The 13661-nt window shown below is 40.6% G+C and overlaps 4 protein-coding genes across 4 annotated transcripts; 2 read left to right on the top strand and 2 right to left on the bottom strand.

Moving 5' to 3' along the window:
- Positions 1-1318: 1318 nt before the first annotated feature.
- Positions 1319-6510, top strand: PCYB_082000 (hypothetical protein; the record flags this gene model as incomplete). The annotated part of the gene is made up of 2 exons (XM_004221938.1): positions 1319-3254; positions 3518-6510. The coding sequence occupies 2 exons, from the start codon at positions 1319-1321 to the stop codon at positions 6508-6510; spliced, it is 4929 nt and encodes a 1642-aa protein (XP_004221986.1).
- Positions 6511-7273: 763 nt separating this feature from the next.
- PCYB_081990 (hypothetical protein) lies at positions 7274-7745 on the bottom strand (the record flags this gene model as incomplete). The annotated part of the gene is made up of 2 exons (XM_004221937.1): positions 7274-7328; positions 7360-7745. 2 exons carry the CDS (start codon positions 7743-7745, stop codon positions 7274-7276), a joined length of 441 nt encoding a protein of 146 aa, XP_004221985.1.
- A 1151-nt stretch (positions 7746-8896) lies between these two features.
- PCYB_081980 (hypothetical protein) lies at positions 8897-10192 on the top strand (the record flags this gene model as incomplete). The annotated part of the gene is made up of 2 exons (XM_004221936.1): positions 8897-9595; positions 9890-10192. The coding sequence occupies exons 1-2, from the start codon at positions 9260-9262 to the stop codon at positions 10190-10192; spliced, it is 639 nt and encodes a 212-aa protein (XP_004221984.1). The 5' UTR covers positions 8897-9259.
- Positions 10193-10342: 150 nt separating this feature from the next.
- On the bottom strand, positions 10343-12859 carry PCYB_081970 (hypothetical protein; the record flags this gene model as incomplete). The annotated part of the gene is made up of 2 exons (XM_004221935.1): positions 10343-10444; positions 10751-12859. 2 exons carry the CDS (start codon positions 12857-12859, stop codon positions 10343-10345), a joined length of 2211 nt encoding a protein of 736 aa, XP_004221983.1.
- Between the last annotated feature and the right edge of the window lie 802 nt (positions 12860-13661).

The following is a 13661-nucleotide window of genomic DNA, read 5'->3' as shown; positions in this document are numbered from 1 at the left end:
AAAGAAAAAAAATAGCACATTGTATTAGCGATAGCATATATACACTTACGCTTACATATGTGAGCAAATCTGTCCAGAACACCCCTTGAGCAGATTGCACCTCTCTCCAACGATGCCAATGAACCAACCGGTTCTGCTGTAGAACCCCTTGGGGGGTCAGTACACAATTAGCAGCAGTTGGGATGACCCATCTACAGGGCACGTTGCTGAAAGGGAAACGCGGTAGGTAAGGGGGCATAATTGCATAAATGCAAAATCGCTAACGAGCCATTTTTGATGAGGAATAAACAGGGTAGATCCGTAACCCTCTTAAAAAACTACACGTATGTTCGCCTGAATGAAGAGCGGCCTTGAGACGAATATCAATGGAAAGAAAATGCTTAGAACAGGTTTCGAACGTTGCCGTGAATTCGTGGGAAGGTGTAGCACATGACATGTGGCACATAGCCGCATCCCACTTTTAGCTAAAAAAAAAAAAAAAAAACACATCACAATGGGGTGATATGTGCATAAGAAGGAAAGATGGCTCTGAAAAAAAAAAAGGGCCCACACTACCCACATGTCACATTTAAAAATGGAGATTCTGTAGAAACACCCTACCCCCCCTACGTGAACGCATAAAAAAATGGTAATTTTTTTTTTTTATTTTCTTTCGGGTCAAGTAGCATTCCAGAAATGCTTCTTAATGCGTATGCAAAGTACCTAAAGGAGTTGCCATGAACATTAAAAAAAAAAAAAAAAAAAGGAAAGTAAGCAAAACAAATGATATGAGAAGAGAACAAAGGAGATAGGGTCGAAACCGATGCATTTTAACAGAAAGTATTCAAGGCGCAGGTTTCTTCTCCGTTCATGTTTTCATTACTTCCTACCTTCAACATTTTTTTTTCACATTTATTTTTAAAAAAAAAAAAGAAAAGATTAATATAACCACCAAAGGTGAGAAGAAAGCGGAATCTCGAAAGGGGCAACGAAATGAAGAGTGACATGTTAAGCGAAAGGAAGAGAAGCTGTAGGGGGTGGGGTTCTAAATTATGTAGATCCACAAGTTAGCACGGTAAAAGTTAGCGAAAGGTACAATCCGTCAAGCGGGGCAATCCGCCAAGCGGGACAATCCGTCAAGCGGGACAACCCGCCAAGTGGTACAATCCGCCAAGCGGGACACTCTACCAAGTGGTACCTCCTGTCGAGAGGAGCACCCCGTAGCGTCCACGCACAAATGTGTCGCATTCATCAGGCACAGCCTTTTTCTCCAACCGCTTGAAGGCGAAGAGGACGCGTACAGCAACACCCCCAGGGGCCCTTTCCCCAGCGCATTAAAATGTGGGAAGAGTGGGACGATGAGCATTTTGTGAAAATTTTTTTCGACTGGAAAATATTTGCCAAATATGCAAAGGATAATGAATTTAAGGAGCTAGAAGAAGGAATAAAGAAAGAAATTAGCAATTCGAGATGCTTCAACTTAAATGAAGAAGACGTGGAGAAGGAGACGAATGACAACATCCTATTGATATTACAATCATTCATTATAGAAAAAAAATACACAGACGTTTCTGATTACCTGGTTAATATAATTTTAAGGTGGAATTATTATACAAGCTTGAGGAGCGAAAAAGAGCTGGATTCTAATGGTGTAAAAAATCGCCTAAAAATAAATGTAGATATTTATACCCTCCCAGATGTGTACAGAAATTTTGAAGAATATTTTTATTCATACTTTCCACTATTCCTGATCGAAACACAACAATTAATAAACAATAAAAAGGAAAATGAAAACATAAAGGAGTATAACGTGACGCTGCTTAACACTCCCAAGGAGATTTACAATTTTGAGTTTAACATCAACATAGCTTATGACAGCATCGTGTATGCAAACCTTTTTTATGGTGACCTTATTCTGCTCAGGTTTATTCCCAAAAGAACTGCAAAAAGTGACTCACTTAATATTTACACCCCTATGTTTTGTTCCGTAAAGACGAATGAAGAAGAAGTAACATCTAGTGATTCGGAAAAGGACAAACTGGAGGTGGCTTCCTCCGGCTCGTACACCCATTCGGAGGAAGGCTCACTCGATGGTGAGGAAATGAAAGAGGAGGAAGTGAAAGAGGAGGAAGTGAAAAAGGAGGAAGTTGTCGAAAACGCGAAAAAAATTGATATCACCAAATCAGACGAAAAGCAAAACAAACTCAAGGATGGCAACAACTCGGGGAAAGAAGAAATGAAAGACGAAACGAATGACGACATTTACATGATCAGAAAATATTGCGTCCGTCATTTGTTAGGTTACGTAATTTCGAAAAATAAGGAACAAATTAAAGTCAAATTTAATTTAAATTATAAAAATTTTGATATCATTGATAAAGTCAGGAAAAATATCATATACGAAATTTTCGTGGCTGACAAATTGGATCATTACTTTACGCGTGTGTCCAAGGTGACCAGTTTAATTTCGACCCTTCGTTTGTTTAACTGCATGTTCAATTTTAGGAACTCCGCCTTGTTGAATGAAATTGTGGAAATTGACCCAAGTGGGGAAGGTCACCCACATGCAGAGAGCGTCACTTGTAAGGGGGAGGTTAAGCAGGACGACAGCACCAGTGAGCAGGAGGGTTTCACGGCTCTTCAGACGAAGAAGAGAAAAAAAAGGCAGACAGATGTTGGAAACGTTGACGAGGCCTACTCAGACCATATACCAAATGGAGAACAGCAGAAAACCCATTCTGGAGAAGCCATACCAGATGAACCATTGAATGGGAATCAAAATGAAGCAGACGATCTGGAGGAAACCCTTAAGAAAAAAATTAAGGACTATTTGATGAAGTTTAAATGGTCAGGAGGGAATGAAGACGTGGCTGTGAATGGGGGGGAGCCCACTTTTAATGAGGATCCTAGTGAAAAGCCAAGCAGGAAAAGTAGGGTGATCAAAAATATCCAAGCTAACGTCAAAGGGGAGAATCCCTCATTAGGCAAACAAACAGTTGTAACGAAGAACGATGCGAGGAAGGATAACAATTCAGGAGGAAGGGAGCCCACCCTCCTTGGGGAGCAGCAATATGGAGGCTTCCGTTACATACCAGAGGCGCTAAAAAATAAATTCTTGAACATTTACAATAAGTACCAACTAAGGGCCATTAACAACAGCATAATGAATGAGGGGATTACGCTCATTCAAGGGCCTCCGGGGACAGGAAAAACTACGACAATTTTGGGCATTATCAGTGCACTCATTTTTTTTCAAAAGGGTGAAATGGATCGTAGTAGGAGGAGCCCCCTAAGTGGCAATTTGTTATCTGCCCATACGGAGGGAGAGGAAGAAGGGGAAGAGGAAGGAGAAGAAGGAGGAGAAGAAAGGGGAAAGAAAAAAAAAGAGTCCATACGTTTGGATCAATTACGACAAAAAAAATGACCACTGCTACTTTAATGACAACTGCTTCGACGCAATGGAGTACGAAGACTTTTTTGACCACATTGAAAAAAAAGAAGAAGAAAAAAAACCAAAACGTGTTCTACGTCAGTAAAGGCAACAAAAATGAAAACAATTACGCGTACGCAATCCACCTGAGCATTATGAATGCGTCTAGCAGGATGTTAAAAAGTGATGACAACCATGTGGGTGGAAATAATTCAGGTGAGGAGGACTTTCTTAAAAATAATGAAAACAGAATAAAAAATTTGATTGGTTTAACGGAGTCGTATTATAACTCCTATGTGAATAACGATTATCTGGCAAAGAAGTCCAACTGTGTGGAGGAAAGGAATGCTAATGAAAAGCTGAACTATTCGTACTACGTCAGTGATAACAATGCGTATTCCTTTGCGGCCGGCACATCGGGGGAAGTATCACACAAAGGAGCGAAAAACGAATTAATGAGGAAAAGTTCGAACCTCGTTCCCGTTAGAGAAAAAAGAAAATGGAAAGGGAAGAACCCGGCGGAAGAGACACAACAAGCCACTTTCAAAAAAGAAAAGATAAACAAGCTAAACTTAATTAAGAACAAAAGGATACTCGTGTGTGCCCCATCTAACGCAGCCATTGATGAAATTTTGAGAAGGCTAATATCGTCAGGGAGCGGAATTTTAGACGAAAATGGAAACTTTTTTAATCCTATAGTGACTAGAATAGGGAGAAACGTAAGCACAGACATATTAGAATTTAGCCTCGAATTTAAAGAACAGTTATTTTTATTTCTTAATAAGAAGGAAGAAAATAAAATTATAAAAAAGAATTTATTGAAAACGTCTACTATTATTTGTTCAACCCTTTCTGCCAGTTCGAATGCATCCCTAGTTAACTACATTGACTCGTTCGATGCAATTATAATTGATGAAGCGTCTCAGTCGGTCGAATTGGACATTTTGATACCTCTGTCCTTTTCTTGCAAGAAAATTATTCTGGTAGGAGATCCAAAGCAACTGTCCGCGACGGTCTTTTCGTTATTTGCAAAGAGACGCAAGTATGCCAGGTCCCTCTTCGAACGATTACAAAAGAAGCATAAGATGAACAAGTACAAATATAATCTGTTGTCCATTCAGTACAGGATGCACCCAGACATTTCGCACTTCCCAAATAAGTACTACTACAGAAATAAAATTACGGATGCTCCTTATTTTCTATTTACCCTTTTTAAAGAAATGAAAATGAATAAGTATCTCACAAAATTGAGGAGTGATCTAGGGGATGTACAGACGGGAACAATTATCCAACGGGACCTTTTTTACAAATTCGATTTATTTCATTTTATGCAAAGTAACTTTGGAAATTTATTGCCCTCGAATTTTCACGACATAAATTTATGTCAGAAAAACCAAGGGGCAATTGACTGGTTTATTATTCCCTTCCTTAGACATAGCGTTTTTTACGACATATCCTTTTCGAAGCAAAGGAAAATAAAAAACTCTTACATCAACATTGAAGAAAGCGAAGCTGTTTTGCAGTTTATCGAATTCTTGCACTTTATCTTTACCTCAGAGAATGTGAAGGAGTGGTACAAACGAATAGGCATCATCACCCCGTACGCCACGGAGAAGTTTTTTCTAAAGAAGGAGCTAAAAATGTTCTTCACAAAAAAGGGTTACAAAAATAATATTTCTAATTTTATTGACATTGGAACTGTGGATGGTTTTCAGGGGACGGAAAAAGACATCATCATATTTGTGTGCGTGCGGACGAAGGGTTCCCTCAAGAGGAAGAAGAAAAAAAAGGCTAGTGCTGCCGGTAGTGACGCGACGGACCAGGAAGAAAATGTGCCCAAGATAAGCTCCGCATGCTCCGCATCATCAGCATCCTCCGCATCATCCGCATCACCCGCGGAGGACCATGTGGACGACGAAGTGGACGACTCGAACATGTTCTTCTCAAGTTACAAACGACTAAACGTGGCGTTAACCCGAGCCAAGTACAATCTGTTCATTTTCGGAAACTGCAGCTTCTTGAAAAAATGCGACGCCTGGGGTAAGATTATTAAGCACTACAAAATGAGAAACAAAGTAATCAAAATAAAGTACAAGAAATTTAAAACGAAGATGAAAATTTTGTCCGATAAAGTGACGGAGGAAGATCTGTTCGATGAGAAGGTTCAGGTGATTAACAAAAAGATAGAAAATTCTTTGTATAACAAAAACATAATCGATTACAATTTCGTGCCAACTAGTGAGAATGAAAGTCCCTCCTTCGATTTGAAAAGCTTTCTGTACTCTGTTGGACTGAGCCAGGCGGGAGAGGACGGAGATGGAAGCTGTGAAGGGAAAAACGAAATGAATATTAGTGAGAATAAACATGGGTTTGCGGACCCCTCGGCAAAGGTGGATAAGAACTCTGAGGAGAGGGAAATCTTGAGCTTTTTCAAGCAGCTGTACAATGACGATTTTGGGATTGCCGACGAGTTTGACTTGGGGCAGGACCAGCTGGGGGGGGCGGATGCCCCGGCGGAGGGACCACTAAGCAAACCGATAACCGAACCGCTAACCGAACCGCTAATCAAACCGCTAACCGAACAAACCAATTGCACAGATCACCTAATGAAGGTCTGTCCGCATGTAGGGAAAGCAACCCAGATCAGCGACCACACGAGCGCACCGCCAAATGGTACAAACAGTGGCGTTAAAAAGGAACCCACAGAATTAATCGAAGTGATAGATCTTGAAGATGATGCGGGAACTGCAGAACAAATCAGTATAGGCGCAAATAATGAGAAAGTGAAAACACAAAATTACAACCAGGAGGAATTAAAACAAGGGGGCACTTCCTTACTGCCATCCGTCGCGTTAAGAAAAGAAGCTTCGTACGTGGAGCTCTCCACGAGTATGACTAGAAGAGGAGATGAAACAGCTTCGAACATTGGTGAAGGACAGCCTGGCACAACCCCCTCGATGGTGGAAATAAATGAAAATTTGAAAAACAGCAATTACTTCATCGATATGCTGTATAACTACTGCAAGGTGAACAAAGAGTTCATCTTCGTCGTGCAAAGTATTTTGCCCAATTTTTCGCGACAAATTTTGTTTAAGCAGTAGGTGTAACGAGTTGGAGGCTTCGGCACGCACGGGGTCAATTTCGCGCGTGTGCAAAACGAATGGTAATATGCAGCTGCATGTTTCGTTCGTTGGGGCGGAAGTAATTCCCCCGGCACTGCTGTCCATAACATTTGTATCACATTTGGAAAACACCCTCGCATAAGTGGCCGTTAATTGGCCATTAATTAACCGTTCATTGGCCAATAACTTACCCTTTGCGAATTATACCTCCTCCACACATTTGTTTTTACCTTCTTTTTTGTTTACTCTTCCAAGGAGACTCTTTTGCAAATCCCTTGACATACCTCCCATCGCGGGAAATAAAACAGCAGTCGAAATGAATGCCATTTTGTAAAGCGTCATGGTGACGATGGTTGCCGCAGCGGTGAAGTTACGTCACCCGGTTTGGAAAAAAAAAAAAAATCTACATATTATATGCACATCATATACATATATATGTAGTACAATGCGTTGCGCAGCTTAGCTCACCGTGGTGGTGTGCATGTCCCGCCTAGAAGAAGCAAAAAGACTCCTTTCAATGGTGCAGCGGGGGATACTACACAAGCGGCTACCCATTTGGCGTGCTTCAATGTCGAATAGATGCATCTCACGCGGGGTTACGTGTGCTCTCGTCCAGTGGGCCAGCACATATAAACTAGCATAAAGGAGATAAACAAAAAAAAGAAAAAAAAAAGCACATTACAATGGTGCTAGGCATATTTGGAGACAAAATTCCGCCAAAATTCCGCCAAAATTAGTACACTTACATATATGTGTTGGCGCCTTTGGGCACAGCGCGCTTTCCCAGCTTGATCTCCCTAAAAGGGGAAATTGTTCTGAAACTCAAACGGTTTGTTGTCCGCATTGGGTTCATTTCCAAATGGCCCAATTGGGTCATAGCGCAAATTTTTGGGGTTAAAAAATTTATTGTCCGGGCCGACTAGCAATCCATCTGGTTTTAAAATGGGGACATTATTTCTAAGATCCGGAATTAGATTTCGTCCAATGTTCGGATTTTTATCATCAAAATGGTTGTCATTAAAATTTGGTAAGAGGTATGGATCCGGGTTGGTTTGGAAAACATTTCTAAAATGCTCATTTGTGTTGGATTCTATGATAAGTCCCTTGGGACCTTTTCCCTTATTACTATTGTTATCACTACGGATGTTGTTGCTGCTCCCTTTTTTCATGTGGCTTAATATATGAGTCTGGAAGACCTCCTCGAGTTTTTCCATCAGCACGCGCTCCTCCATGTTATCCGTTGGACCTTCTTCGGCGGTGCACTTATTTACATATTCGTCCACGTCAATTGTAACTGAGTGAACTACGGACGGCTGCGCAGTGTTGATAATTTGCACAACTAGCGAATTCTCTATTTTTACCAAATTCAAATTGTAGGTGTCGTTGGTGTCTACAGATTTGTACAAAAAGTTGTAGCTACTTGAATTGCTTCTCCACTCAGGGTCAATTAATATTCGACTTAGAAAAAATTTCCCATTGTCAGCATCAGTCATGTGTTTTATATATCCATTTGAAATTTTCATTTTTTCATCATTTTCGGATTTTTCATATTTCTTTTCGTCATTCAGTTTGTATATAAAATTATTATCCAAAATGCAGCTGTGGAAGAAAAGCACCAGCAGCTCTTCCTTCTTTATATCCCCGTGCAGTTTTACGAGGTTTTTGAAGGTACTGTGTTTTTCCATTCTGCTGACACCTAGTGGTGATTTGGGGGGGAGCAATTTGAATGAGCCAACTTCAACGTGCTAACGAGTTATCCCAAAAAAAGTGAGCGGTGTGAATGTATACGCAAGGGCGCATGTACACCACTGTGTGTCCGTTAAGCAGCCGCATCCAAATGGGTGGGCACCATAGGGGAGCTTCTATCTTCTCTGAAGATTTTTCACAAAGTTCGCGGACGACGCGCTGTCAAATCAGCTATACGAAAAGAATTTTGTAAAAAAGTGTTGTGATTATGTGAAGGAGATTATCATACACGCAGATATGCCCCTTCGCTTACACTTTTCTGGAACGTATTAACACTTGCTTAAGGGACAGCGCTTCTCCTCGTTGGTACATGTTTACGCTCAGCATATGCGGCGAAATTTTTTGCCGTGAAAAAATTCCCCAATTTTGTGTTAAACGAGTTACTACTCAAAGTGGTTCATTAAAAAGGTACATTAAGCAAATTAACAAATTAAGTGGTACGTAAAAAGGCAAAAAGGCGCCTACACAATTTGCTATGCGACTTGAGCGCAATGGAATGAACAGATTTAAAAAAAAAAAAGGTAACATAAAAAATATTCACACGACGTATCCGCTCGACCAGGCACAGTTTTTGCCATACATGTGAAAATTACCTTTAAGTGCCTTTCCCTTAAGCTACGAGCAAAAATCGTGTGTCAAATGCTTGTAGTAGTTGCACAAAAGGGGGAATTTTAAATTTTAAAATTTTGGAGAACCTACGGAAGGAGTTTTATTTACCTGTTTAATTAGCTTTTTTTTTTTTTTCCCCATTTTGACCCTCTGAAAAAATGAATCCACACTCTCCACATATTTTGCAAAATTGAGGCTTCCACATTGACCCATTTTATTTGCCGCCTTGTGGAAGAGGTCGCGCGTGGACGTAGATGCATGGGGGAGAAAACGGGCAGAAATAGAAGATCGAAAAGCTGTTCACTTCTGCTATACCTCCTCCAACGTGAGAAGCACGAAGGAGCCTAGTTTACTTCACTCCCAGGAAAAAAATATGTGTTCCAATGGAGTGTACCAATTAAAAAAAATCCTCCTCAAGTACAGTGAAACGGGCCATAGCAGCAGGAATGTTCGATTTTTTTTAAGGTTCATTTTACCAGATTATAGGGATGAAAACAAACACTTAAATTTTGAAATACAACATGAACAGTATGAAGAGCCAATGGCCATATTTGAATATATAAATAATAGCAGGTACGAAATATCCTTGAAAGACATAAAATCGAAACATATTGTCGACGTCATTAATTTGTATAAGGACAGCGCGGGGAATTCTGACTATTTGAAGCACGGGGGGCCCAGGGTGTATTCGAACAAGAGGAGCATCCAGGTATATGCAGGCCACCCCGCGGGGGGGGTGTTCAATGCCAACATATGAACGTGCGCGTATGCGTGGCGAAGATGTGTTTGTATATATATATATATATACATAAGTGCGTGTGTCTATTTGTGCGTGCATATGCGCGGGAACGGCGCAGGTTTCCTCTCCCCTTCTCCCACAAGCGAACGTTCGGATAAAGGCTTGTCCGTCCGCCGCCAACCACCAACCGCCAACCACCAACCGCCAACCACACTTTTAATCATGCTTGCCCTTTTTACTTCCGTGTCTGCGCCCTACTCGCAGGGATTATGGTGCCCCAGCATATACAGTGAACTGAATGCCATCGCTTATTTAAAAAAAAAAAAAAAAAACATTAAGCTGCCAAAGTATACGAGAGAAAGTCTAAACTTAAATCACGACGTGATCAAGGGCAACGGAAGATGGGGCAATGAAAATTTATTTCCAAAAGGTTTCGATCAGAGATATTTAAAGAACATTTTTTGCTACCCCTTCAAGGACAGTGCACCAAACACGGGCGCGCAAAGTGAAGAGGGACAAACAGCTCAAGCGCATATGAATTCTTTTTACAAATTTTACAAGAATTAGGGTATGCCCCTATGTACGTACACGCGCATTACTTGCGTGTTTGTTGCGCTGTATGGTGGAAAATCACATGTTGCAAAGCAAAAGGGCAAATGTGTCAACCCAGATTCGGGGTTATCCCCCAATTGTGACACCTTTTTTTTCTTTTTCTTTTTATTCCTCATCACAGTGAATCTCCTCCGTGGTGAAATTTTTTTCCTTGCTCATCTTCTCCTGCAGTAGGATATCTTCAATTGCTCTGGGAGTTATGTCCATCTGAGAAGAGAAGCGACGGAAGGGGGTGAAAGAGGTGCCACAATATATGAGGGGTTAAAAAGGGGGTGGTGGAAGATGAGGACGCGGGAAAAAGGCCACACATGTAGGTGGGTAGACGGTCAGGCTGTAAGGCGGCCACACCATCATGCAGACAGGAACAAACGTGCGTAGTTTACTCCCGTCTACCCCCCCCCCCCCTTAGGTATCCTAACGAACCTCCAAGTAGAAAGAAGCAATGGTCGAAATAAGCGCATAATTACAGCGGGTGTTGTTTTTCTTTATTGTGCGCGAAAATAAGGAAAAAACAGTTTCGTTCCGTAAGTGCATAGCTGTGAAGTACTTTAAAATGTATACTATGTCGATGAGGTTAAAGGATTCGTAATTCTTTATCACATAATTAGTTACATTTTTTACTAACTCGTCATGATAATAATTGAGATTAATCAATCCTTTAATGACATGTATGACGTCCTCTTTGCTCAGATGAGCAGTTTTCTCACATATATAAAGAATTAAGTTGTCCTGAAATTTTGTGCTAGCCAAACCCTTCCAAACGAAGGAGAATATATAAAACATGTAACAGTTATTCTTCACACTGGTATTTTCCATGAAATTATTTTTGTAACAATCGATGATGCAATGCCATAAGTCTGCCTTGACATGAGGCAACAGAGATAACGATCTCGATAAATTGATAAGTTCATAATTTTTGTACAAATTAGATTTTACATACCGAACAATTAATTCAAATATATCGTTAAGCAATTTTTTATTCACAGACATTTCAATTTTGGCAATCCCAAAAAGGACATTTTTTAAATCATTGTAGTGTATGTTGCACAAAAAAAAAGGCAGGTAATTATTTACTATATAAATTATATCTTGATAATATTTTTTAATATGATATTTTCTTAATTTATTTTTTTTCTGACCATCATTCGGATTATCAAAAATGTGTTTATCTTTTAAAATTTTTCTCGATATATCAAACAGGTACACACTTTCCTGCGGGCTGCTGTTAATGCTATGTTCAACACTGTAGCTGTTAAGAATGTGATTATATAAATTTCTGTCCACATAGATATTGTGCTTCATATACGTTTTTTGCTTCCCGAATGAGTAGATAATGGAGGGTATGACATTTTCATATTTACACAAGGTATGGGAACTGAGTCGGAAGTTCCAGTCGTCTATATGGTCGGACATATCACTTGATTCGTTTCCGTTATCCGATCCGCTGTTATTTTCGAAAAGGTCATAATTATAATCATCTATGCTTCCGTTTCTGCTGGTTTGGCTATCCTGATAGTTTATGTCATCCGATGTGGGTGCGCCATTCATTTGGTGGACCCCCCTTTGGGGGCATTCATTTTTCGATTCTCTTGCTGGTTTATCTTCCCTGCATTTTTTTCCCCCTCGAGAGATATCTTCCTCAAAGGGATCTTTCTGCGGAAGCTTTCCTTCCTTCACGAACTTCTCGTGCATAAGCATGCGCAGCCTCAAACCCAACAAGGCAAAATATTTCTCCGCTTTAATGTTAGCATGACTTACACTCCATAGTAGAGACCCAATGCATTGCTCATTTAGGACTGAATAAAAGGTCAGCGATTTGTCCAGGAGTGTTTCGAACAAATTCAAATTGATATTCTTACTTTTACTGTGGGTATTCAAAATGATGCAAATATCGAGGATATTCAAATTATCCGATATGGCTAAAATTCGGTTATAAATAAGTGAATAAATCTCTTCATTATTGTAATTTAAGCATTTCAAGCCTTTCAATATTAGGGAACAATCTCTTCCTGTAAATTTGTTCACCCATTTTTTTATTTCCTTTTCGAAAAAGGAAAGCATATCTTTATTCGTGTACTTTATCTTCCCCATGCTGTATATTATAAGGGCCAGCTCCTTACAGTCGATATCATGCAGCCTGTTTATCGCTTGGCTCCACACACTGTCGTAGAAGTGTACATTGTGGTAGCATATAAAAGCATAGTGGTGTAAAATCATGACGATCTCACTCGTCCTCAGGTACCTCACAAAGGGTAGGATATCATTTGTGTACTTTACCAATTGGTGCTTGTCAATTCGGAAGATATTGTGGAAGTCCCTGCACATGGACGACAGGTTATTTATTTCTACTTTTTTCAAGCCTAGCACCATTTTGTAGTTTATTATGGAGCTGCAATTGTCTTCGCCGCAGGGGGGGGCATCCGCGTGGCTGTGCATCCGTTTGCATGTGGCATGAGTGCCGCTCCCTATCGTGCCGCTCCCTATCGTGCCTCTCCTTATCGTGCTGCTACTTATCGTGCTGCTACTTATCACGCCGCTACTTATCACGCTGCTCTTCCTCGCGTAGGAACATTTGGCGGGAGGACTTTTCGCCAGGATGAGCTTCATAAAAATGTCTTTCATATGCCAAAACGAGTGGTTCACGTTAGAAACATCTGCGCAAGATGGTCCGATGTCGGGCCACGCAAAGATGACGATATTACCTTTTGCGCAGCAGCTTCTTTGGGGTCACACTTTCCCTTTTGCATTTGTGCATATACACGAATTTGCGTCCCCAAAGCATTCGAAGTTAACGTAAAAGGGGGTTATAATACTATCCAATTGGTAAAAAAAAAAAAAGTAATGACCACTAGGAGAGCCCAATGCGTTGCTCGTGTAGCGCAGCTCTTCACATGAGGTGACTCCCAATTTGGGAAAAGGCCAATTTGGAAAGGCGCCAGTATTCTACGTCCTCCAGTGCAGAGATCGTTTGAGCGAAATAAAACCACTAACTATCCTACTAAGAACTGGAACAAAACAATGACGGCAACGTATATGTTCTATCGACGAGCAGCGGGATGTTTTTAGGCCACCTTTTGGAACAACAAATTAGTTGGGAGATACATATCATTTTTTTGAACCAAAGGAGGGGTGAACTCATTTAGCTGCTATCCATGTGACGTATGTCACCTTTTTAGGTGCGTGGAAAAATGGCGGTATATTGTTTTTCCTCCCCCCCTCGACCTTTTTGGCTGGTCGTTCCTTCTGTGCAACTGGATTGTTTTAGCACCTGTTCGCAACGCTACTTTGGGTGAAAAAAAATGTTAAAAAAAAGAAAATCTGGAAAATCGAAAAAATGAGGAATGGAAAAAGCACGAGTGCAAGTGATAGTGCTATTTTTTAGAAATTCCTGCGTGGCATTTTTGCTTCTCATTTTTTCAGCTAC

The sequence above is a fragment of the Plasmodium cynomolgi genome, chromosome 8 (assembly GCF_000321355.1).
Source record: "Plasmodium cynomolgi strain B DNA, chromosome 8, whole genome shotgun sequence".
Lineage (NCBI taxonomy): Eukaryota > Apicomplexa > Aconoidasida > Haemosporida > Plasmodiidae > Plasmodium > Plasmodium cynomolgi.
This window is presented reverse-complemented; position numbering and strand designations above follow the sequence as displayed.